The 27,227-nt window shown below is 37.9% G+C and overlaps 1 protein-coding gene across 5 annotated transcripts; it reads right to left on the reverse strand.

Moving 5' to 3' along the window:
- Exo1 (exonuclease 1) lies at nt 1-27,227 on the reverse strand. Of its 5 annotated transcripts, XM_005374814.2 has the most exons (16): nt 26,949-27,061; nt 26,132-26,542; nt 25,045-25,222; nt 22,203-22,322; nt 21,639-21,762; nt 20,388-20,525; nt 19,142-19,354; nt 17,198-17,385; nt 16,538-16,634; nt 15,466-15,691; nt 12,716-12,962; nt 7,493-8,069; nt 4,960-5,061; nt 3,342-3,535; nt 1,245-1,421; nt 1-366 (listed from the first exon to the last, which is right to left on the reverse strand). In XM_005374814.2, the coding sequence occupies exons 3-15, from the start codon at nt 25,203-25,205 to the stop codon at nt 1,286-1,288; spliced, it is 2,523 nt and encodes an 840-aa protein (XP_005374871.1). In that variant the 5' UTR covers nt 25,206-25,222; nt 26,132-26,542; nt 26,949-27,061; the 3' UTR covers nt 1-366; nt 1,245-1,285. The 5 variants fall into 5 exon arrangements, with proteins under 5 accessions (XP_005374871.1, XP_013375951.1, XP_005374872.1 ...); XM_013520497.1 differs by lacking the exon at nt 1-366 and having other exon boundaries at nt 876-1,421; nt 27,017-27,227; XM_005374815.2 differs by lacking the exon at nt 1-366 and having other exon boundaries at nt 876-1,421; nt 12,716-12,959.

Genomic DNA, 27,227 nt, shown 5'->3' on the forward strand with positions numbered 1-27,227 from the left:
ATTCTCCTGCCTCAGCCTCCCCCAGGGCTGGGATTATAGGCGTGCGCCATCACACCCGGTTTACATGGCATTTTAAATAAGGAGGCAAATATTTGTGCACAATGTCTGATTCACATTCTTAATTCATCTATAGCAGTAAACATTTACAGGGAATCAAAATCTGCTTTTGTTCTTGGGCTAGGCCTTTTCCAGATTTTATATTTATTTTTAGTAATTGAAAAATTAATACACTCTGGTCCTTTCCCTTTATTCCATGTATTACAGATTCCTTCACCACCTTCTTGTCACTCTGGATCTCCACGTGGCGCCTGTCCTCTTGCCAGGCATGTTTCTTCGCACACTGTGCCCATCACAGACCCTACGGCACTTTCAAACAGAAGTCAAGGAATTTTCAGTTCACACCGAAAATACGTGAAGAAAACCTGAGGCTCTTTCAAAGTCTGAAGAACGTTAATGACATAAGAGATCATCTCTTTACATGAAAACAACTATCCTTTGTTGTCAACTCATCACCCACGCACACTCCTGGGGGACAATAGAGCACAGCAGCGTTTGTACAATGATCTTTAACCTTCTAACCACCCCTCCCATCACAGCAACTTCATTTTCAGTTCCATAGGATACACAGGGAAGGCAGCTGGAAAAAAAAATTGGGGGCGAGGGTACTAGGAATCGAACTTAGGACCTCACATGTGCCAGGCAAGAGCTGTGCCACTGAGCCAAACCTCTTGTCAGCTGGAAAGATTTAAAGCCCAGAGAAATAGTGATTTCTTACAGTACAAAAAGATTATAAAAATGTGGCCTTCTATTTACCATCCTTTTTTTTTTTCCGAGGGTCTCATTATGTAGTTCAGGCTGGCCTTGAACTTGCTTATGTAATCCAGGATGGCCTCAAATTCATGGCGTTCCTCTTGCCTCAGCCTCCCAAATGCTGGGATTACAGGCGTTCGTCACCACGTCCAGCTCCATTTACCATCTCATACTGGACATCATCACACAAATGTTTAGATTTTCATACACTCCAGGGAGTTAGCCAATTAAACACTTTTTAAAACTTCCAACAGATTGTCAAAAGACAAAATTATTCTTCTACTTAGCTTTTCATGAAAATATAAAAAGCTGAGCAAAAGAAACAATTACACAGTCAACATACAAAATGTGTTCTATCTTTAAAATGTCATCTAAGAACCAATCTTTCAGGCTGGTAATCGCCTCACTTCCACACAAGGAGTTCCAGTGGATACGATCTTCCTGCAGGCAACAGCCTCCCGGCGGCCAGGTGTGCTTACTGGAAAATCGCTCTCTGAACACGCACACACTCGGGTTTATTGAATATATCCTCTTCTGCCTCTGGAGTTAGCTGGATGTTATCTCTGACTGGAGACAGGGGCTTTTTACAAGAAGGAAGCTTTTCGGAATCTCTGCAAAATAAAAAAGTAAATTTGGTGCTTTTAGGGTACTGATTACTAGAGAAGAAAGAGTCTACTTGGAAAGAAGCAGAAATAGGTATAGGAAGTTATCCGCTTTAGGGTGAGATCTGTCTCAGTTCACTATGGTACACGCTCAGGTTCTCCTCCAAGTACTTCCCAAACATTCTGAGTTTTACTGTCTCTTTATACTTTCAAAATCACCTTTCAATAAGGTGCTAAGCCACTACTAGATACACACTAGCTAAGGCAAAAAGATGCCAGTGAAGAGATTCTAAGTCTTCTTTCATGCAAGAACTCCAGATTTTCAAGTCCCGTTTAAGGTGTTTGTAATATCAAAACTATTTGCACAGTAATACCTAGGCTTTACGTGGCTTCTCCACTGTGCTGACGTCTGTACTGACGCAGCTAAAGGAGAACTGGGGAGACCTGCCAGCAACTCTGCACGAATTAAGACAGCAGCAGGGACAGAGCCAGGGGCGGTGGGGCACACCTGTAATCCCAACCCTTGGGAGGCCGAGGCAGGAGCATCACCTCAAGTCAAGGCCAGCCTGGGTTACACAGTAAGTTCTAGGCCAGCCTGAACTACATAGTGAAAGCCTGTCTCAAAAAACTGGGAGAGAAAAAAAAAAAGGGAAGCAGCACATAAAAACGTGTGATACCACGGTCATTCAAATTTAGATACTCGGAGAAGGCGTCTCTAAAACGAACAAAGACTGCCTGTTATTTCAAATGAAATAACTAACAGTACTTGCTACCAATGATAACTTTAATGTTTTTAAGTTAAAAATTAGAATTTTGGAAAACTTGTACCTGCCATTTGATAGTTTTCCAAAGTTTGAGATTACTGATTGTGATTTTTCCTTATAAATAGGTCAATATTTAGACTGTAAATACAACTCATACATAGTATTTCAAAATCATGGATAAGGAAAAGATGCATTGAAAATGTACTACTGAGCCATATGTGGACCTGTAATCAGAGGACTCTGAAAGGCTGAGGCAGGAGGATCTCAGGTCTGAGCCCAGCCCAGGAAACTCAGTGAGAACCGCCTCCAAAAAAAAAAAAAAAAAGAAAAGAAAGACTAGGGATGTAGCCCTACTTTCAATCCTCAATACTTAAAAAAAAAAAAAAAGAAAGAAAGAAGGGCTTATTGAACTCTGGTATAATAGCGAAGAAGAAAATTAACAATTATGTAAAAGTATATCCAAAATATATACTTTCCAAATACAAATGTGAAGCCAGGCATAGTGGCGCACGCCTGTAATCCCAACACTCAGGAGGCTGAGGCAGGAGGATTGTTGCAAGTTCGAGGCCAGCCTGGAATACAAAGTGAGCTCAAGGCCAGCCTAAGCTGCACAGCGAGACCCTGTCTCAAAAAGACAAAAAACAAAATAAATACAAATGTGTGTGGGGCTATATGTCCTTCCTGTACTGTACCTTACCAAAACAGCACGTCAGAACAGGTGAAATGCAGAAGCAGACATAAAAATCCAGATGAGTTCTATGAAGACAAACAGTAAAAATTTGCAGTATAAAACAGTGCCAATCTTTTTCTTTTTTTTGTTTTGGAAAAGATAACTATTTTGTATAAAATTATATAGTATTCATATGTAATGGCTTATTATTGTTATTTTTAAAATGGAAATTATTTAAATGTCCATTTTCATTTCTAAAATGGTTGAAAGTATTGACAAATACAACTGACATAGACCTAGGTGTTTTGGGGCTTTCAATAATTCTTCAGAGTGAAATTCAGGAGGCCGAGGGAGCAGGATTGCTGTGAGCTTGCGGGCAGCCTTGGCTACATACTGAGTCCAGGCCAGCCTGAACTACACAGTGATGGGAGAAGGGAACTGGAATTACTGAAAAGAAGTTCAACCCATTTCAGAGTAAGGAATGAGGCAACTCACTTTTTAAACCCAAAATTTTTCCAGAGCTCGCTGATTTTTATTTGTAAACCCAGCTTGTTCTCGGCATTATGATGATTCTTCCTCGGGATGCTCGCTGGCTTCTTGCTCAGCCCGCTGACTCTGGCGGGAACCAGAGCTTTGATCTTGGTGGTCGAAAGAGAGTCCACAGAACTAGATTTATACAGACCAGGAACCTGAAGAATAAATGTCCATGTTAGTAATACTCTGTCAAATCAACTACCTTTCAGTTAACTTCAATATTCTTTACACCTTAGAACAGAAAAATAATTAGTAAGCAACATGTAAAAATGTATTATTTACAAATGCCTACTACAGAAATGATAATTATATTAACAGATAATACAAAAGAATAAAGACAAAGTGAGTCTCATTAACTCCCTCTTTGCAAATGCTGTTAGGCTTCCCCATCCACTAAATCTCTCTCTCTCTCTCTCTCTCTCTCTCTCTCTCTCTCTCTCTCACACACACACACACACACACACACAAAACTGGCAGCATTCTACACAGTTATTACTTCCTTTCTCTTGCTTCTACTTAATGATACATCTGGAATATTTTCCCACGTCACATGTGGAACTGAACTTTATTTTTTTTTTTGGTCTTTTTTGAGACAGAGTCTTGCTATACAGTTCAGCTGGCCTTGAGCTCACTTTGTAGCCCAGGCTGGTCTCGAACTAGCAACGATCCTCCTGCCTCAGCCTCTCGAGTGCTGGGATTACAGGCGTGCGCCACCACCCCTTGCTTTGAATTTTATTTTGACTAAGTTTCCTGTCCTTCCACTGTATAAATGTGGCATAATTTCCTTAAATCTCTACCGACATTTTTGTTTCTATTGAAGGATTGATTTTTACCTTGTAGACAGTGTGGAGCCATTTAAATTTTGCTGTTTTTTAGAGAAGAATGAAATACATAAAAAGTAGTTCTAAAACTGATTACTTTGGCTGGGGTTGTAAAAGAATGGCAAAGTTTTAAAAATTGGCTTACTGTGGGATAATTTTTAGCAGGCTTTTTGGCAATATATACCAAGGCTTTAAAACACACATGCCTTGGGACCAGTAATATCACTGTATGGAATTAAATCCTACAAATCAATCAAGAATAGGTATTCAAATATTTACTCGTAAGATCTTGGTAGCAATGCTGTTTGCAACAGCATTTTTTAGAGTAAATAAATTATATAAACCCATCTGATGGGATATTACAGTCATTATAAGTCATGATTATATAACACATGGAAACAGATCTTCACAGTGCAAGAGAAATAGGCTTCAACTTAACACCTTGAATACCTACAGTTAAGTACAAATACTCTATTAGAACGTTTGAAAGCAGAGTTTTTTTTGTAAACCAGATAGGAAATATTTCAATTTTGTTTGTACTTCTTTTTTTGTAATAAGCACGCACAAAAAGCACATACTGCTTCTAAAATTAAAATTTTTTTAAAAACATAGTTGGGTATACTGAAGGCTTCCACATCTTTTATTTTCTTTGTGGTGGTGGTGCTGGGGACTGAACCCAGGGCCTTGTATACACAAGGCAAGAATTCGAGCACTGAGCTAGCCACACCCTGAAGCCCAAGAACATTTTAATGTTTTACCTTATTCCTTAGAAGTGTCTCTTTCTTTGAAAAATGAAATGAATGTTGCTTGGAGTTCTGATTACTTTGATTATCAAGTGACTTAATATTACAACCAGATTCCTAGATTCCAGAGATCAAAAAATAAAGTAAAATTAATTTTTTTTTTAACTGTGTAATTTCTGTGACAACTAACCAATATTTAACAAAATGGAAAATAAGTAAAATGAGAACAGTGTAAATAAAATTTCAAGGAAAGAAAATATAAAAAAAATAGGCTAGAATTAATAGAAGAAAATAAATCTAATATGCAAAGGATGATATTTGCCAGTTTCACTGAAGATAGCAAGCAAGATGTTTTAGCTAGAAAAGTAAACTGCTTATATAAAGTATATTTTTGTAGGCTTTTCTGAACCATTTGCGGAGCTTGTCAAAATGCTGATTCAGAGAAGACTGGTCTCCTACTGTAATAGTTTCACCCAGTGTTGGTGATTGTTTTCATAAATTACTAGGTACAAAAAGCACAACCAGTGCAGCTCCAATGCTATTCCTTTGTGTAACAAGTTCAACGTTAAAGAGATAAAAAGCACAATAAATGAAAATTCAGAAAACTTTACATTTCTCCATTTTTCCAAGGGGATTTAAAAATTATTTAGATTTTATATAATTCTATTATTCCTTGTTCAGAGCTAACAGTGGTGGTGAACCTGGGCTAAATCATTACTTACAATAAAGATCATAAGATCCTAAGATTACTTCAACCTCCAGTGGCGTCAAAGAACTATGGCTGCCGCTTTTCACAGTGAACCAACAGAAGGTTCCAATACGGAAACGTTTTCTTCAGAAGCATATAATGAAAACTGACACTCAAAATAAAGCCTTTGGACATTTTTGCTTTCTGGAACATTTTCTAAATCAAAGATAGATTAGCATTCAATTGTTTGAGAATTAATAATCTATCCTAAAAAGAATTTACTATTAGGCTACAAGAGCAATGAGTTGATGAATGATTCATAGTTTAGTTCATATTCTGGGTGAGGCTTCACATCTCAGTGGGAGATTAGTACGAGAGACGGTTGGCCAGAAGACAAGAGTGTGCCTGTCCCTGTGCCCTGTTGGTAGGACCAGCCCAGCCTGTGGCCGGGCGAAGCTTCTCAGGAAAACGTGACCAAAAGCTTGTAAAGTAAACAAAACAGGAAGATGCACCTTGGCAAAAGACACACTTCAAGCCAACACACTTAAGCCATCCTCACAAATAGATGTTATTATGAATGGCATTCAAGAGACAGCAACTGTGGTACCCAGATGATGTCAAGAGGAAATGCATCATGCAGCACGGTATGAGAAGATGAAGAAGATGAAGATAATGAAGATGATGGAGGAGGACCAGGAGAAGGGGAGGAAGGGGAGGGGGAGGGGGAGGAGAAGTAAAAGGACACTAAAATGCAAAAGTATATTTAAAGAATCAGGGTCTTCTAGATCAGTAAGAACAGTATTTAATATGAACGAACTGAAGGCAAGCCAACACAAAAGGAAAAAAAAAGCAAAAATGTCAAAGGTAGCCAGAGGTTTAGCTTGAGATGTTTCTAAAAATTAGAAGATGTTACAGAAAACCTCAGGGCTTAATATATAAACCAATTTCAGCTTCCTCTAAATGAAAACAATTTACTTCCATATGGTAGCTTGGCTTTCACTTCAACCTGAATCCAATATAACTCGTTTTCTTTGAGAACTTAAATATTTTCTTTTTGATAAATATAAGCTATATACTGATTTATTAAATGGTGCTCAATATTCAGGATTGTCTGACATTAACATTTTGTCAACTATTACAGTGGTTACAAGTCTTTTCAGCTTGGTGATATTTGGTGAAGATGAAACAATGTTAAATATTAAATCTGAGATAATGTCATTATGGTATTTTAAAATGTCATTGGATCTTATGAGTAGTATTTATTTGGAGTTTTGATTTTAGTCAAATCAAACCCAGAAATAAAAAATCAAAGTTAGAATAAAAGACAGAGAAGAAAAAACTGGTTAGGATGCTAGCATTAATTTAAAACAGTAACATAAAATCATTTACATTATTATTTTTTTGTGAACTAAAGGTTAGCAGAAATAATGAAAATGCTTTTGAAGTTCTAAAACTTAAGACGGACAACAGCACATTAGTAGGGCCATTTCTTTATAAAGTCATATCTGAAGTCAAAGTTATGCAGTACTAAGGACTTAAGTAGTAAACTTATAATAATTTTTCATTTCATACACTATCATTCTGCTTAGGTGCTAACTGTGCCACAACTCAAGTTCCTATCAATGGAATACACAGGGATTCAGGAAGTATAATTAGTTTAAATGTACAGGAGTTGAACATATGACATACAGAAAAGTCCTTCAGAAGAATAAAATGTTAACTTTTTACATAGTAGGACTTAGAATAAGATGTTAAGATAGCCAGTCATTTCCATACTGCAGGCAAAATATCTGCAATTGTCTAACACCTTATTTTCTCCTACACATACACTGAACACAAAGGCGTCCTGATTTGACTTACCTCTGAATCGGAATCCTTACTAGAAGGCTGAGAAAGCTCTGATGCATTTAAACTGTGTGGTGATAGCTCTATACTGTTCTGAGACTGTGAAGGCAAATCCACTTCACGTAAGGGCTGAGATTCATCACCTGACTCATCATCACTCTTCGACTGAGACACATCACACAGCTTTCTGTCTTCAGGCAGAGAGGAGGGGGAATCACTTTTTCTTCGGAACTGCTGCAATGCTGTGCTTGGGTTTGGAGAGGTACTCGGAGAGTTTGAAAACTCTCCAAGACTTCCAGACCAACTAAAACAACTTCTTAGTGTCCCCAGAGTGGGTGGTGAAACGGTCCTTGTGAATTTGCCGGTCTTGAAAGGCTGGGGCTCTTCACCAGTAAACAGAGTCACATCATCTGCAAGGTGATCACTTGAATTATGTGCTGCATCTGTATCTACCAGCTTCCTGCCTTCTAGGTCTGGACAATCTGAATCCCTGAGATCAGTCACTTTTCCTTGGACAGCTGTTTCATCTGGAGCCTGGCTGCTTGCCTTTCTCGACACACAGTCAGCAGAATCCAGGGAACTGCAGAAAAACCTAACAGAACCCAAGAAAAACGGATTATTACAAATATAGGATGTCAAGATTCAAGATGGAATTACCCCTAATCTTTAAAAAGTCTCAAAATAGATAATCTCATAAATAAAGGCAATACAGATCTTTAATTATAATCAAAGTTTAAATTCTGATTATGATAAAACGCACATAATTAGAAATTTGCTTTTACGGTGAAGTTGTAGACAAGTTCATTACATGATGTTTTCTCCCCAAACCCTTTCAGCTGCCAAACAGAAAGTAAGCTCTTTGAGGGCAGGTACTGACCATGTCTTTGTATCCTTTGTAGCAACCAACACAGCAGCTAACAGATAGTTGAATATATTAGCAGATATGGAAATATGGCACAGAAATTACCATTTTAACTATTCTCTCATATTTTACCGGAAGCAAAAGTTAGCTATTTACTCCACTGACTGATTTTTTCTGGAACAGGGTCTCCTGGTAAAGTTCAGGCTAAAGTCACTATGAAGCGCAGGCTGGCCTTGAACTCACGGTGATGCTCTTACCTCCACCTCAGTGCTAGGATCTGCTAGCATTACATGCTTGTGCCACTACGTGCAGGTGACAAATACTGAGACAGATCCAAGGAAGAGCTTTTAGATTTAAAAAGAAAACCCCAGAATACCCAAAAGGTAAACATGAAACTTAAAGAGAATTTACCTCCCTAATAAGTACTGATTCAAATCCAAGAATAATAATAGAATATTTACTAAATGCTGGGAAGTACAAAATCCTCATCACATCCCCAGATAAACCTGTGACTACATACAGGCTTGAAGAGAAACTCTTTATTAGGCTTTTTGTTCAACACAACACATAAGATCCTAAGAGCTGATTACAAACTCACCTTTAAATTCATGGTAATTTCTTTCTCTTTCTTTTTTTCTGGTACCGGAAATCAAACTCAGGACCTCGCGCTTACCAGGCAGGCACTATGCCGCTGAGCTATATCCATAGCCCCAATTCATGGTAATTTCTATGATGACCAACTGTTCTCCCATATGTTGCTTCATGGGTAAAGAGAAGTACCCAGGGTTATAAAATTAATCAGCTAGAGAACAGAATTGAAGCCTTTCATGGCTGTTCCTTCTTAATTAGCCTACGGTGCTATTTAAATGATACTGCTAGATCTCAAGGATAAACTGAAATGTTTCTAGAATAAGCATTGACATAATAAAAATAATTCAGGCTTAAAACAGGCTTAAAACAACAGATTAGAGATATTTTGCATGTTTAATATGTTGTTTCAGTTGCACTGTATTAAAAAGAGAGGGGGAGTAATGAATGCTTGCATGTATGTCACTGATTAGGCACTGTGTCGGTGCTTTATATACAGAGCATCCACTGATCTTCCCCACAGCCTATGCATATTCTTGTCCATATTTTGTAAAGAAAGGCTGGGGAAGTTGAACGGCATGTGAAAGATCACTCAGATGATAAGGTGACAATGAAAATAAATTCATGCCTGTCAGGTTGTTCCCATCAACAATAGAATTCTCTTTCCTATTCTTACCCTGGGAAAACGTAACCTTTCAGAGCATCAAACTCTGAACTTGAGATAGTGAGAATAACATCAACTCTATGCTACCTCATAGCACTTTTGTAAGGAATAAGAACATGTAAAAGCATTTTGAAAACTAATAATTGTTAGCTATTATTATGTGGTGCTACATAACCCAGGTCAAAAAATTATACATCATAAACTTACTCCCAACTACTATTATTATTTTTACTCCCAACTGTTATTTCACAGGAAGTTGACAGAGAAAATATTTCTCCAGGCATGTCTTAATGCCCACCTCAACAGTTTACTAGCAAAACATCCAAATAAGCTATATAGAGCAAGTAAGCACAACCTCAAGCTTGGAAATTTCCTTAAACTCCTTCAGTGATTAAAAAGGTAAGTGCTGTTAGTCATCTTCAAAGACTAAAACTAAGCAGCATAAAGGGGAAGCTTGAGTCTCACTCAAAAGGAACACAGAAACCAAGCTCCAAAAACGTCTCCAAATGAAAAAGGTCAACTTTCGGTATATGAACCAGTATCCATCTTTTACAACCTACTTTTTCAGAATTCCATGCTAAAGAACATCCCTATGAGGTGACTAGCAAAACAAGAATCAAATAATCATTTAAGGGAATTGGATTTTGACTTCAGAAGACTTGAGAAGGGTTTGAAACATCACCTAAGGGGAGGCTGAAGCGTTCCCAGGGGCGTATTCTCTCAGATCCGCCTCTCAATGTGCAGCCTCATTTATTGAACACGAAAAACAAAGCCCCAAAAGTATTTATTCTAAGTCTTCCAGAAGAACGGAGGTGCTGGCGAGTTTTCTTTTGTAAGTTACTATGTTTTGCCTAGTTAGTGTCTCACGTTTACATTTCCTCTTACACACTCTGGTACCTGCTGTGATTTCAATGTGTTCCCCCAATTCCTGAATTACTTTGGGAGATAATCAGGATTAGATGAGGTCATGAGGACGGGGCCCCCTTGATGGCATTAATGGCTTTATAAGAGGGGTTTGAGGTAGCGGCTGAGCTCTACCTCACCATGCGATGCCCTCTCCCATCCCATGCTGCAGCAAGGCCCACATCACACGCTGAGAGGATGCCACTCCACCTCTGGGACTTCCCTGCTTCCAGCACTGTGAGCCAAGCAAACATCTTTTCTTCATAAATGACTCAGTCTGTTGTATTCAGTTAAAGCAAAAGGACTAATGTACCACCACTCAAAGCCAACAGAACAAGAACTATCCACTGTGTGTTTATCATCTATTATCTATCAGGCACTGTCTCAGCAGTTCTCTCAAAGACCCAAGGTTGTTACAACTGTTAGCCTTTTCTTCTTTTCATTTTGTAGGCTGGGAGATAAGTGAATAGAGTAATACTTTCTATCCAGTAGTTTCCTCCAGCCCATTTCAATGTCCCAAAGTTTAATTGACAGAACAGGAAGTTGCCTGAACTGAACTCAACACTTTGGAAAGCCCCATTTTTTACAACAGGAGAGCAAAACACCCAGAAGGTAACCTGCTTAAGGCAAACATCTCATAAATGACCATGACAAGATTCAAACTCAGGGGACTGGGGATTTAGCTCAGGGGCACAGCACCTGCCTGGCAAGTGCAAGGTCGTGAGTTCGATTCCCGGTACTGGGAAAAAAAAAAAAAAAACCAAAAAAAAAAAAAAACCACCCAAACTCAGTGGGTTTAAATTCCTATCTCCAAGTTATACTAAACTCTGAATCTGCAAGTCATCATCATTTGCAGGTGTTATGACAACAGCATCGCTGATCGTTGTGCTCCACCTTTGGCCCTGTCCAACCCACTTTCACCGGGTGCTCAGAATGATCTATCCATATCAGGAACTGAACCATACGCCTCCCTTGGTTAAAACCCTTTAAATGTTTCCCAATATCTTTAAAGAAGGCTATAGGTTGTGAGTTTGGCATATGTGACCTCCATGACCTGGTCTCCTGTCTCCATCTGTCTTTCCCCAATTTGCATTTTGGAAGTAGCAAGGACAGCTGTGATCAACAGGAAGTAGCTGCCCCAGGCTCCATGCTGTCCCCCACTTCACGCCTTTGCTCAACCTGTCTGACTCCACTGAGAGGAGACTTGGCTCCAGTCTTGGTCTGCTTTGCACCATCATTCATTTAAACCTCACTAGTGACATTCAACATCATCTCTTCCCTCTCACCTTTTCCAACCACTGCCTCAGCATTAGATGCTGCCTTAGTCCCCTCAAAAATCTGTGTATATGTCTTTCTCACTATACTTACCATACTACCTGGAAAAATTGCTCATGCACCTACCTTTCCAATTGTACTGGAAGTATTCCAAGAACAAAAACTCCGTCTTTCTTATTTTTGTAACCATAGCACCCAGCATGGTATCAGGTTTTGTAATACTACAACTCTTTGGTTATCTGTATTTAAAAATACTTCTGCAAATACTCTGTAAAATTGCATAAAGCCCGCCAAGAAATGGAAAAGGCAGGAACAATAAAAAAGGGGAAGGAAAATTACAGAATTTCTCAAAGTAACAGAATTTCTGCAAAGCATAATGTGATGACAGTGGCTATGAACCTCTTTTATTTAATACTGTATACAGAGATAACAAAACTAATAGAAGCTGATGGAAACAGCAACTCCTCAATTGACAAAGGGCTTTATGTCTTGATAAACCCACCATAAACAGAACATGCTGTTAAATTTCGAAGTGCATCAAATATATCTAACCTAGCAAACACCTTGACTTAGCAACACAGTGCAGTGTAGAGGATCAGCTGTTTCCCCTCATGAGCACACACCTAACTGGGAGCTGTGTCTTGCCGCCCCTGCCCATGTCCTGAGAGAGAGAAGGGTACCACAGCTCACTAGTTCCAGAAAAGAGAGAAATTCAGAATTCAAAGTACTGAACTGAGTGTATCACTTTTACAGCATCACAGATCCAAAAACCCTAAGTCACACTATCATATGCTGGGAACTGTCTGAATATGATGCAACTGTAATTAGGCCAAAGCAGGTCCTACCCCTGCCCTCCCCTAGAGTCAGGGTTAATTCAAGATAAAATAAACATCAACGCAGTACATAATACAACAGACAAACCCACATTCTGAAGATATAACTATACCTGCTTCTGGTCCCTGGGACTACAACTGCACCACTCTCTTCTTTTTTTCTCTGTAAAAATGTTGCAAATTTATTTCTTGTCCTAGGTAGTGTGTTTAAGCTTTTTGTCTGAATAGTTCCATTTCCCAGGTCAGGCACAGACATTTCAGAAGAGTTCAATGACTTATTATTTTCACAGCCATTTTTCTTGGTCTTCTTTGTAAATGAAAGAGAATACTGATTCAACAGGTCATCTTCTGACAGCTCTTCTAAATAGAAACAAAATTACCTGTAAATTTTTGTTTCACTTAATAGTTGGAGATCTGACCTTGATTTCAAACTATATCCCACTGTCCTAAAGGTAAGATCTTACTTATTTTTAACTATGCCTCACAAAAGGAAACAAAGATAATCCAAAAATAAATCCTCTAGATGCTTTAAGATTTCACAAATTGCCAGACATGGTGGCACATGCCTGTAATTCCAGCACTTGGGAGGCTGAGGCAGGAGGATTGTTATTGCTGGAGGTCAGCCTGGGCTACAGAATGAGTTCAACGCCAGCCTGTACTATATGACAAGACTCTACTCTAAAAACAAACAAATAAGAAAATATTCACAAATTAAGATTTAATATCAATTACAGGAGCTATTTATCTGTTCCTTATATATGTTCTGGTTGCAGACTGTCATGGAATCAGAAATAATTCACATTCTAGCTGTGACCCTCACCCCAGACTACCTCTATCTTGTTAGAAGGTTGTTAGCCTAGCTTTTTAGGAGAATCCCATTAATTAAGCCTATCTTAAATTCAGCAAGAGCTCTTAGTGTTTCTCATACTATCCTAGTAGACAGTGTAAAGTAATACCTATTGTATACTAGTAATGTGGATTTGCAACAAGTTGTACAGCCTAAGAGACTACTGCCAACTGTTAGTCTCAAAAGAGGCTACTGCAGACTGTTAGTCTGTCTCATGTGCTCTAGATCGCTGTACTCACTTACTCTAATTCAATTATACACAATACAACCAAACCTATTGTAACCAAAGCTTTAAGATATAGGGTGTCATATTTATCTAATTTCCAAATGACTCATACGAGAAATACCAAGATTCAAAAAACAAATATATTGGTATTCAGCTTAACAGCAATTAGTAAAATGAGATTATAAACTCAGCAGATCTCAATAAAAAAACAAGAATACTAATACAGTAAAAGCTAAAGCAATCCTAGTTTGCAATAGTAAGGCACAATCCTAGATGAGGGAAAGTGTGCCAAAACTGTGAATATTTACTGTATCCTATGGTAAGCAGACTACAGCTTAAGAGTCATATAGACTTACTGTAAGAATTACACAATTACCAAAAAAATGGTATTATATTTAAAGTACTTCCTCAACAGATGAAGAACTTGTTAGCTGGGTGAGAAATATAGAAGGGTTAAAACTGCTGCTCCTAAGTATCTGAAAGGCTGTCAGATGCAATACAGACTAAACTTACTCCAGTAGTTTTGGTTTGTGGGTCTTTGTGTGCATACAAACACACATACCTAGGTGACAGACTACACTGCTAAGTGGTATTTATACGGAAGCAGACTTAATTTGACAAAAGAAACTTACCAGTAATGACTCATCTACATAAAATTAACTATCTTGATGGTAATGGAAGAATTAATATGTAAAGTACACTTGCTATGTACAAGGTGCTTTTACATCTTGTCTTACACAACACATAAAAAAACTTGTAAAATAGAAATATCAACCCTATTTCATATGAATAAACAAAGGTTCAGAGGAATTTTCATGAAAAAGATTCTTGTTCATAAAGAATCAGAATGTTTTGGTCAATTGTGTATAACCTGTGCCTAGTTAAAAAAATAAAAAGTACAAACTCAAATTTTACAAAAGGCCTTATTTTTGTTGCTCATGTTTCATTCATTGATGTAGTTATCTGAGGGAAGAAAATAAGACGAAGTGAGGCTATAATTATTGTACTTCTAAACAACTAAGACAAAAGGAAAAACCCACTTTGTAAAGCCTGGTGCTCCATTCTCAGTAGTTCTGTTCAATGTTTTACTGGAGGTTCTAACAATTAAGAAAAAGAAAGAAGGGACCTACTAGAAAAAGAGGTAAAGATGCCTTTACCTATAACTGCTGTGATCTACACAGCAAAGTGCAGAGTTTACAAAAGAGACACTAAAATTAATGCCATTTTATATAAAATTAATGTATAAAAATTAATTGTATTGCTAAGACTTAAACATCAGAAAACAGTACTGTTAAGATGCTAAATCTCTCCAAATTGATCTACAGACTCAATTAAAAAATCTCCATAATCTTTTTTTTTTTTTTAAAGAAACTGGTAGGCTAATTCTTCTACTTAAATGGAAATAGAAAAAACAGTTTAGCCAAAATACCTTTTCAAAAGAACTCAGCAGACTTATACTGATTTCAAGGTGTACTATAAAGCTAAAGCAGAATAATAGGGTTCAGAAAAGACTCACATACAGTCAACTGATTTCCCACAACTGTGCAAAGGCAATTAAATGGGGAGAGGAAAACGTATTAACAGTTGGGGTTGGAACAACCAAACTGCGGTATATAAGGAATCTTGATCCTTACCTCACATCATTTAAAAAAAAAAGAAAAAAAAGATTAAAATGACTACAGATCTAAATCTAACAGCTAAAACCATAAAGAGGACAAAAGTTTGACACCTTGGCAAATTCTTCAGTATGACCAAAACTTGCTGGTACCTTGCCAAAATGAAATACATACCACTTCTTGGTCTTTTCACCCCGGAGGACTTCCTTGGAAGATTTAACCCTTTAGTACCAATCACATGTTTAATGCCCACAGTACTTGGCTTTTCTCCCAGTCGTGCAACATCTGAAACAACATCCGTCTTAAATGCAGGGCAATAATTCCTACGCCAAATGCTATTAACAGAAGATGACTTCTGGCATGTTTTTTCATCCCAACTATGACTTCTTAATAGGGAAGGCTAAAAAAGTAAAAGGAAAAGGGTTACTTGTAGGAGGAAAATAATTGATTCATTTTCCCTTATATGAATCACAATATATTATATTACCCTTGAATATCTGTCCTTTAATACCTTCTACTTTGCTGGTTTTGTACTTCTCAAATAAATCTACCTTGTGTTCTTAGTTCTTAGGTCTGTTTCTTCTTTAAGAAGAGTCAGGCTACCCAGTTGGCTCATTTCTAAGAAATAAAAAATAAAGCTTCCCAAGAAGAACAGTGCAAAAATTAAGTTTGGGTTTGAAGGAATGTGGCGAGGAAAAAAGTACCTTTAAAATGTATTATTTTAATATTAATTAAAAACATCATCTGGTAATTTACCCTCAAGCAATTATTTATCTATCTTGTAATATTTACCTGACAGTTAAATTATGTACTTAAGGTAACCTCAAGTATTTCTAGAAATTGAATGAATTCAAATCAAAATATTCTAGGCTATAAAATACTGGTTTCTATTAGTACCAGGCCTGGTTCCATCTTCAGTAGACGTACATACTGACAAACAGAAAGCTATTTTGTTCTATACTGAGTTTGGTACAAAACTTTCTCAGAACACACAGAAGAAAACAGAATAGGATTCAATGACACATAGCAGGGTTGTTGAAATATTTGCTAAATTATGAATAAATAAAAATAGAGCTTGTGCTTTTAAGGGTAATATTTCTAGGTTCAGGTTTTCAACTATGTCCTATATCAAAGATGCTGAATAGGGTGAGGTGAGAAAAAAGGCATCATATGCTTGGTATATTCATATGAAATGCTCATACTGAAGGTTCCATAATATGTAACGTAGTTATTTCTTTAATGTTACCATAGCGGTGTCTGGATTGTAGTCATCAATCTGTTCAAAAGTATTTATATCTTTATTTCCAAGTGCTATTTGAAGAGCTACAGAGTGATCAATGTACCTAGGTTTGTAAGATTAAGGAAAAACACCTTTATTAACAACCAATCAAATGATGCTGTTCTAAGATAGGAAAACGCTGCCTATTTTCATAGAAACTCTTGAAGGTTTATGACTTAAATGCATCGTTACTTTCTGTATCACTGGTACTGAATCACAGGCATAGTTTACAAGTCCCTACTCATCCCTGCAGGAGTTGACCATTTTACAAAGCCCTGCATCACCACTTACTCTGTCTTTCAAGGGACAGACACGTGGAAAAAAAGTCCCGGCTATGTAACCTACGAGGCTCAGGGTCTCAGATCAGCCTGACTGCTAGTGGCCAGTGGCCACATCCTTTCACGTTGCATTCCCTTGTCCAGCCTGGTTCTCCCGCTAAGTTGAGCTTGCTTTCCCATAAGGACTTCTCCCGAATGCCGCTTCTGGCATGTGTATCATAAGTGACTGACCCAGTGCCTGCTCCTGTTGAATCAATCCAAATAATTGTATGCTATAGCAGATGAGCCTCAGGCTTACAAAAAAAACTTGTTTGAAATTTTGAGGAATTAAAATGAACAAAAAGGATACTGTCCAGCGTAGGTTAATGTTTCAGGATCAATGTCATCTTCATAGGCATTCAGGGGGACAAGTTTCCTTTTGATGGGATCAAAAACTAGTTGATAAAGAAAAGTATTGTTGGCTCGAATAAATCCTTTGATGTAATCTTCTGGCACTGTTATATTCATCTTGAGATAATGCCCAATTTTCTTGATAACCTAACAATGGATGCAAAAGTTTTTATCTGCAATTAATGAATAGAATCCCTAAAGTAGACTGACTTACATTACCAGAGCAAGAGAGGGGACTGAAATATCAATTACATTCATCTACATTAAAAATTGCAGGAACAAACATAACTGTATCATATCATTTAAGATTCTAATTCTCATAACAAGTATTTTCTTGGTTTTTCTATTATTAACCCAAAGGAACAAAAATTCAGTTACAGATCAAATTTATGTTCCTAGGCATAACTTCAAGGTATATTATTCATCCTCAAAGTTCATTTCACCTAGGAAAAAAAAAAAAGAAACATGAGAAGAAAAATACTCTTGGATATTTCTACAATGTAACTGACACTGTAACTTCTGCTGCCCATGGATTCTGAAGGTATCTTACTATATTACAGTTATGTACTACGTGATGATGCTTCTGTCAACAACAGACTGCATATCCAAATGTAGTTCCTTAAGATGGTATCACTTAAGTGACATCATAACCATCTTTGCTTGTCTAAATACATCTGATCATGTTTGCACAATGACAAAATTGCCTAAGGACACATTTTTTAGAATGTATCTTCATCATTAAGCAATGCATGACTGCTTCTTTAAATTCATAGGTGAAAGGAAGACCTACAGTGAAGATCATGGAGTCATGGGCTGTTTCTCTATTTCCAGAGAAGCCACCATCTTCCAACCCAGGGATCTTTCCATAATATCGCACCACTTGCATCCTGAGAACTCACACTTTGTACTCCTGGAAAACGGGATTTCTACTCTGCAAACCCCAAGGGTTTCAGAGAACTGTCTAAGTAAGCTTCTTAAATGAGAGTTCATTTTATATTTACTTTTTTTGTGGTGTTGGTGATGGAACTCAGGACTCAGTGTATGCAGGTAGATGTTCTTCCACTGAGCTACACTCCCAATTCCAATGTAGGTTTATTTATTAAGATAAAGGCAACAGAGAAACTACCATAGTGATGATCAGTGTCTTAGTTTCTCAGAGAATACAAAACACCTGCTATTGAATGAAAATATATGAGAATATAGCTGTCTTTCAGCCATGTTATAAGATTTGTGTTAAATATACAGTTCCTCTCTGGGCTTTTATGTTTTAAAACTATGGCTATTTTTCAGAACAGCACTAACATGTTAACATGAAAGTTTATTATGTTTAATTAATAAGTATTTAAATTTTTGTCTTAATTTCTAACTTTGTAAATACGGATAGCTACAGCCCATACAAACAAAAATTACTACTGAAGAGTTTTTAAGAGTGTGAAGACTGAGGTAGGAGAATTACAAACTTAAACCCAGCCTGGGCAACTTAGTGAGACCCTGACTCAAAAGTGCTGCAGATATAGATCAAAGCAAAGGTTCAGTGTCCAATCCCCGGTACTGGGGGTGAAAAAAAAGAATGTCAAGAGATCCCTATCCTTAGGCCAAAAAGTTTAAGAATACTACTAAAGGGCAATAGTAGGACAGAGGTCAAAAGATGGAGTTTTACCACTAATTACTGTTAATTCCACCCCAGATATTTTGCCCTTAAGTCTAGTAAAAATTGTTACTTAAATTTGTCAATTGATGAAAATATGGTTCTTCCAACATCTGTAAGTTGCTGAAAACAAACTTCTAGTGTTTTAGTTATTTGTTCAATAAAATAAGAACATTTAAAATCCATATTCTGAGTAGCTTATTACTTAAAATATGTTTCGGACATTGAATGTGGCATTTCGTAAGTCATTCTTACCTTTACAATATCTGGATTATTGGCCAGTCTCAGCACTTTGCATGCCTTTGCTAATCCAATCCCACGCAGAGATGGGAGATAGTCACAGCCGGAAAGAATACACATGTAACGGAACTTCTCTTCTGTGAATACATCCCCAAGCTGTCGGCACATTCCTAGCCGGGTCTGATCAATTTCCAGTCCATTTCCAAACTGGTCCATTTTTAAAATTACCTTCAAAAAGAGTGGAAATTATTAGTAGTTAGAAAGATCACTATGATTCATGATTATTTAACACATTGCAATAATGCTAAGAAATCCTTGTTCTCCCCTGTTAACACTGAGGTACAGGACAGATAGGTAGGCTGGGCCTGACTATTACATCTGCAAATAAATTAAACTGCAGCATAGGACACAGAGTCAAGACCCCATTGCCAACTGGCATAAACACTGGATTCAACCTCTTTTCTCCTACCTTTGTCACAAGGCTGTCATAACGATCAAGTAGTAATGTACTTTCTCTTACCTCCTTCTTTTACATTTGAAGTAATCAATATTTTCTTATTATTAAAGTAATATGTATTTATTGTGGGAACTTTGAGATACATAAAAATTCCAGAAGAAAAAGAAGTTGTCCATAATTTCTCATTTATCACTGTTATCCAGAATTGACCTTTTAATATATATCCCTCTAGTCATCTATGAATGATAGACAATATAAATAATATTGCTAATAACAAAAATTAGATCATCCTACAGTTTTATATCTTAATTATCCCTTTAATATATCATGATCAAGTTTTTCATTAAAGTTTTAGACATAATTCTAAGTAACTGAATAATATCCTCATAGTGGATATGTTAATTTACCTAATCTAATTAAAAAATATAAGGCATATGGTACCATTATTAAAAAGTAAAGAATTTACGGATTTGGAGTATAGCTCACTGGCAGAGCACCTGCTAACATGCGCAAGGCTTTGTGCTTGATTCCCAGGACACCCCTGCCCCACTAGTTTGGCTAAAACAACAAAACCTTAAAGGCTTACTCTGAAAAGGTGTCCAGATTACACAAACGTTAAGCAGCAAAACTTTTCTCTTTATTTTAAATAATTATGAACATTATAAAAATCGGAGATACTGTATTTAGATGTAAACTGGAGACAGGAAATAAAATAATTATTCCTGGAAAGGAAAAACTTCAGCTCCTCATGTATACTAACTACTTCTATCAATATAATGATATGTAGTGGTCATAGCGAAGTACCTTTTTACAGCCAAAAGCTAGGAGATCAGAGTCCTCTGTGATTATAGCTTGTACAATACCAGTTTTGTTAAGATAGGCCAGCTGCGCATCAGCTTCATAGGGAGCGACAAGGCAGTCCACCCCCAGAGCCCGGGCTGCCTGGAAGAGAGACCATAGTGAACGTCCAGCATGGCACCGGGAAAGCTCTAAGCAACTTCCGGCTCAGACCTATTTTATTACTAGCCTCAACTTACATTTGCTAATATTACTTACAGAAATCAATTTTTTTGAAGTAGTTTTTCAAGTGTCAGTTCTAGGATATTTTACACTATGTGTATAGTCACTAAGAAATTTTAAAACATCAGTGTATAAGTTTGCGTAAGAGAAATATTGCTATATATACGCAGAGGGTGGGGAAAAGCCTACAAAGATATAAAACTATTTCAAATTAGAATTCCATTTTAAGAACGATTATGTTCCAAAAGTATATAAACTGTACTTATTTACAGTTTTGCATATAATTTCCCCATTTAAAAAAACATGTCCTGTTAAGTTACAAAAGTCTATCTATATTGTATTGATAAAATTCTAGACTCTACTCACCATATTTAAATGAATCCACTAAGAAAAGTACTTTAAAATAATTGCCAAAAATAACAATTCCCCACCACAGGTATCGTACACAAACTTCCTTGTTCCAAATCATAGGTCATAGCTTCCAAGGCCCGAGAAGTTTGGGGAAGTTAAGAAATAGGGAAAGAGGCATCAAGATCCACTGCACCATGTGCAGTTTGCTATTTTTCTTTCTTTTTCTTGTCTAGCAAGTGTCCTATGCTCAATTTTTGGTACCAGTATTTGTGCCCAATCATGGTTTCTTATCTACTACCCAAGACGGAACTCTCTCTTCCTGTGGCTATAGAGTACACACGTTCTATACATACACTCTCAGGTTAAGTGCTGAAGACTACCAGAAGGTGGGGTGAGGATGAACACTCCAGGAATCTATCCTTCCATCTCTATAGAACATGCCATGAGATCATCTAAGCACTTACTGCAAAAAGGACAGCCTCACCCTCACTTGACTGGGGGGAACGGTTGGACCCTTCTTCTCTCTGGGCACTGTTCCTTTCTCCTCTGATATCCAACCTTTACTTGTGATCAGCCCTAGAACAATTATCCTACCCTGGTTTTCTTCCCTGCCCATTAGTAAGCAACTTAGAGGGAGTTAAATGAACTTCGCCGTTTATTTGTTCTCTTAATTGATTTGCTTACTTTGATAACTTTGTGGGCCATAGCATGTGTGATATTGACACAGCGAGCAAAACATTCTCGGGCTTCTGAGACTTTCCCCTCACGAAGAAGCTGCTTTCCCTTAAGAAGATTGGACTGCCGCCTTCTGCGAGGGAAGAATATTTTTAAAATATTGACAAAATATTTACATGGTTGAGCCAAAAAATAATTTAAAAAAATGTAATTCTACCCATTTTGCTAAAATGAAAGTTTGACTTATTTGGAAGTATACATTGAGTCCTGGATAACATTAACCCGGTTCCTTTGGGATTCTATATACAAAGACAGAAAGATTTGTAACACATGCACGTGTACATGAGCACAATTACTGTCAGACTCTTCCACAGCAATGCTTTGTGTCAAAAGAAAATGCAGCAACTAAGGTTTTTATTAAAAAAGTGATAATAATCTAATACAAAATATTTAAAGAAATCTGTTCACATACTAATTTCTAAAACAAGCTTCAACAAATAAGGTTTGAAAATTTTGGTATCAATATAGAGCATCTGAACTTAGCACAAGTTAGATATTAAGTAGTCAACTTACTCTCTTCTAGACCTCTCTACTTCCTTTTTAGAAGGTAAAGTACATCCATCAAATACAAGAATAGGTTTGATGCCATGAGACAGCAGCATATTTACAAATTTCATACAAAATCCTACATACCTAAGAAAAAAATAAAGAAAAACACATTTAAGTGGTTTGCATCTCATAAGTAGTATTTGGCTCTAATACCAGATGAAACAATTTGGAAGATTTTATTTTGTTTTGTAAAACAAATGTTTCCATAGAAGACAGAAGCTTTAACTTAGACTTGGGTTGAAATCCTGCCTTGGATAATTTTGGGCCATGTGGTAAGCTACTTCTCCCTCCAAGTTTTGGTTTTCTTTGATAATCTTTTCTGGATTTGACATTTCGTTGTTCCAAATCTTATTTTTGGATGAGTCAAATTTGGATGAGTCAAAATGTTGTGCCAAATCTCATTTTTGTCTCTATTTTAAGAAAACTTTGAATATATGATATTTTTATATCTACAATATATATTATATATAAAATATATTTTTCCATATATATTATATATATGGAACAAGAACATTCTGAAACATTTCAAATCTATTGAAAAATTGAAATAATGCAATCATTTCTCCAACAATACCAAACCACACCAAGAAATTCAACAGTGCCACAATATTATCTGATACAGTCTACATTAAAATTTGTCCAGTATTCCACATAATGCTTCTTATAACCAGTGATGCTCTGGCAAATGTTTAATAACTAGTTCTAGGGGTAGGGGATTCTGTCTATGAAGCAAATATTCCACAATGGTGGATAAGCTCCTTGTTATGGTTTGTGTCTGGATGTCCCCACAAAGCCACATGCAGTCATGGGGCGGACTTCTAGAGTTTATGATTGATTCATGGTCCAATGCTGGAATTATGGATGTGAGTGCTACACCTGCCGTGGGGCAGGTAGTTTACATACAATGTAAGGGAGAGAAAGAGGGTGCTTGCCATTTTGTTCTTGTTGCTTTGCTGTTCTACCTCCATGAACTGTTGCCCTCTGCCATGTGCCACTCTGCCTTGGAGCCAGCCAAGTATGGTCTAAAACCTCCACAAGCTGTGAGCTAAATAAACCTTTCCTTCCTTAATTTTGGGCATCAGGTATTTTGTCTCAGCAATGACAGAAAAGTAACTAAGACACTCCTGGGGGTGGAGTCAAAACACACTGAGCTGGGACGAGGTGACATGTGGTGAGCTAGGATGAGCTGGCTCTAGCAAACCATTGCTACTTAGCTTTTCCAAACCCAGGATCCAATCAAGGATCATGTATTGCATTTAGTTTTTTATTCTGAGAAGTCAATTAACAAAAGCAACTGAATTTTCATAAAGAAAAAAGACATCTTAGGTCAAAGATAGGAATAGAAAAACAGAATCTTAATAGATAATTTTCTAAATCAAATGTACTCATCTTAATTAAAGAATCACTACACTACCCTCTTTGTCTATTTGTTGTAGATCACTGACAATGGACCTGCTTTGGTACGTAACAACGACTGGGACCTGCTGATTAAGAAATCTCAAGCAAAAATTAGAAGAAAGTAAATATGAAACTACAATTTTGAAGAACTTTTCTTCTTAACTAGAGAATACAAGCATATCCAGTGCCCTCATTTTATATATTTCACAAACATCTTTCCAAGTTAGCACACATAGATCTACCTCAATTTTTATGATGGTCATAAAAGATTATTATAAGCTTATCCAAACTTTCTGAGGTGGTTAACTTTTCTGACTAATAGCTCTACTCAAAGGGGGAGAAGAAAAGGAAAATCCATTATATGAAACATGAATTCTTAACTGCTAGAGGAAAATTAAAATACATAGCAAATAGTTTCTTGAAAGTCCTAAAACATGTTATTTCAGTTAACATTTGCCATACACTTACAACAGAATTTCATCTTTCACTTTTCTAATAAAAGATACTGCCTGTTTTGAACAACTCTTCCAATTAATAAAAAATCAAAGTCAAATATAAAAATTTGAAGGTTCTCTCCCTGATGAACTATTCATAGAAACACTGAAAACAGCAATAAAAAACTTAGCCTTAGGGATGCAACAATTTCAACTGTTTATATTGCTGATGGAAAAGTAAGTGCTTTCAAAAAATTATCTCTGGGATAGTGAATATAGCTAACTGGTAGAGCAGGTACTTCACATGCAAAACTGGTTTAATTCCAGAGTTCTGCAAGTATGTGCAAGTGCACGCTGCTTTAGTTCTCACCTGTACTATCTGATAGGCCTGAAAGTCCCACACAATTATCATTTAGTACCTATTCCCATTTTTTCTAGGAAACAAACAAGGTTAACACCATTTATCCACTATGCATTATGCTTAAATAAGTGATGTTAAGATCTGTGAGCTTTTCCTCCAGGAGATAAATTATATATTGCAAACAAACAAATAACAAAAACAAGGATAAAAACCAACATTGGCCAAATCCTTTCCTGTGTAGAAATTATACTTGCTTGGTTTTCTAGTGTTTCTATTTGAGAAATAGAACAACACATCAGCCTACTGAACCTGCCTCCAGTGAGGTCAGAGTTGGGACTGGAGGTCAACATGGCCACCACTTACGGCTACAAATGAAATAAAAGGAAGTAAGAATATCCTGTCCCTTTGTTTCATTTTGCTAACAGAGATAGTAGTATGTTTTCTGTAGCCAAGAATATAAAAGCAGTAAGTCATCCCTGATTGGCAATATTTTAAAACACACATTCTTATTTCTTAATAAATTCTGACGTTGAGTGAAAACAATCTTTTGGGAAAAAAACCTCTTAAGTCTCATTCTTAATTCTAAAAGAATTAATATCACACCCAGACTTACTTATCAGTAGGTTCACCTTTGGCTAGTTTTTCAGCACAAGCAATAGCTCCTTTGTGAAGCCAACAGTAGGTATCCACAGCTACTACCTGCCCTTTATACTTCCTCACATGGATGGGTTCAGCAGCTTCTTTGATAAATTGTAGCAATCCTTGTATCCCCATTGTGCCAAATTAACTACCTAGTGTGAGGGTAAAAACAGCAATATTTAAAGCAAAAAATATTTACCAAAAAGCTTTAGAAAAATAAAGAGAGCTTGTAACCCAAAACAATCTGTTACTATTAGCTAATAAATGAACTTCTCCTTGCCAATTTCCACAGCCTAGGATTTACATTAATCGTTAACATACTACCTCTGTTGCTTAATGTTTACTCTTTCTGAAGTGTTTTTACATTTAGGAGAATTATGATGTGCTTTCCAAATTCTTAACAGTTCCAGGCACATAGAAGGCACTCAAACATGAAGAAGGTCCTCCTCTCTTCCAAAACCCACTGTCAAAGTCAGCCCTGTTGGCAGTCTCTAATCCCAGCTGCTCAAGAAGGTCAGGCAAGAGGTTGGCAAGTTCCAGACAAGCCTAAACAATTTAGCAAGGTTTTATCTTAAAAAATAAAAAGGGCTGCAGACAGCTTAGTGGCAGATTGCCCCTGGGTTTAATACCCGGTACCACACATACACCCAAAAGCATTGTGAAAGTCTACAAAACTGTGCATGCTACTTACAAATGTAAGTGCCTACATGCAAAGTCACATACTAGAAACTTGAAAGTTTGTAGGAAGGTAGGCATTTCAATTGAAAGATAAAAGCCACTCCTGAGAAATGCGAAACTATTTTTGCTGCACACATACAGCTTGACGACAAATGCTTTAACTGTCCACTCTCCTTCATCCAAGTTGTAGCCCTAAAGCCCTTTCTACAAAAAAATACGGGAGCTAAAACTACTACTACACTCAAATCCCCACTCCTGATAAAAAAATAAGACAGCACTGGGGACTGGGTAGTGGCTTGACATTTAATAATACGAGGCTCCCACTACACATCAAATTTGGAAGGAATGAAAAGAAAGAATTCGGGATCTGAAGTCTGCCTTACCCTGCTGACACAGTATTAGAGTTCTGATGTTCTGGTCCAGCGGTCTGCAGACTTTCCACTGCACCCCAGTGACTATGAGTCACTAGTTCTGGGGTGTCTCAGGCAATTTGGATGCAGTGGTCTTCAAGCCACACTTTGAGAAAAACAATCTACTATCACGCTAAGGAAAACAGACGTAATAGACATTTCCTGAAACTCAGGCACGTGTCTTCTAGGCCAGGTAAATGTCCTCGAGTAAGCATCTCCTCTCTGACACGGCAAGAATGGCTGTGTACCACGTGGCACATATCAACTCAGGAGGTCACAGGGCACTCGAGGAACGAGAACTGCAGCTATGTCCCGCGTCACTTTGGTCCCGGGGGATGCGCAGGCGCAGCTGCAAGCTCATTCCACACGCTTCTTTCCTTTGGCCTGTAGGTGAAGGAAAAGATTTCCTTGTCATCATTTGAAAATGGGGGCGACTGCGCGTGAGAACTGTACTGCCAGCTTCTGCAGAAACGTGAGAAGCGGGACAACCCCGTGCCCGCTCCGGCCGCGAACCGTCCGCAGGAGGCGCTCACCGGTCTAAGCCCTGGCCGGGTCACTCGCTCCCATCAGACTGAAGGCTGCGTGCAGGGTCGGGGAGACCTTGCCAGGTGCCCCCTTTGCTGCCCGGAGAGCCTGGGGTCCCCGGCGGAGAGACGTGAGCGGCGCTGGGTTCGACCCCGCGGGGACCCGCCCTTTAGCTTCCGCACAGTCCGCTCCCCTCACATTCCCGGCCCGCTAGCCGGCAGCCGGAAGGGGACTCCGGTACCCGCCCGCGACACCCCCCACTCACTTGGGTCAGAGCAAATGAGGCCCGCGGCGAGCACAGGCCCGACAGCAGCTCCACGCAAAAGGACGCACCTTTCAATTTGCGCGGGATAGCTGAGACCCCGCCCAGCGGAAGTGACGTCAGCGCGCCGCTACGCTGCGGCGGCATCGCCTCCAGAGGTCTTCCGCTCAGCCGGAACGAAGCAGCAACGCTTTGCTTCGCAGAACTGCGTTGCACACACTGCCCTGCCTGCCGACGCTTCCTGGTCCAACCGGCTTGGCCCTCTGAAAGCGAGGGCAGCTC

The sequence above is a fragment of the Chinchilla lanigera genome, unplaced genomic scaffold (assembly GCF_000276665.1).
Source record: "Chinchilla lanigera isolate Chin_1 unplaced genomic scaffold, ChiLan1.0 scaffold00005, whole genome shotgun sequence".
Lineage (NCBI taxonomy): Eukaryota > Metazoa > Chordata > Mammalia > Rodentia > Chinchillidae > Chinchilla > Chinchilla lanigera.

Bases quoted from the DNA above. Each gene is read 5' to 3' on its own strand.
- Exo1 (XM_005374814.2), bottom strand. From the start codon at position 25,205: ATGGGGATACAAGGATTGCTACAATTTATCAAAGAAGCTGCTGAACCC. The intron at 16,635-17,197 runs GTATCCTTTTTG...TTACAAACCTAG, and splicing joins ACATTAACCTACGCTGGACA to GTACATTGATCACTCTGTAG. The intron at 3,536-4,959 runs GTAAAACATTAA...TTTATTCTTCAG, and splicing joins AGACACTTCTAAGGAATAAG to GTTCCTGGTCTGTATAAATC.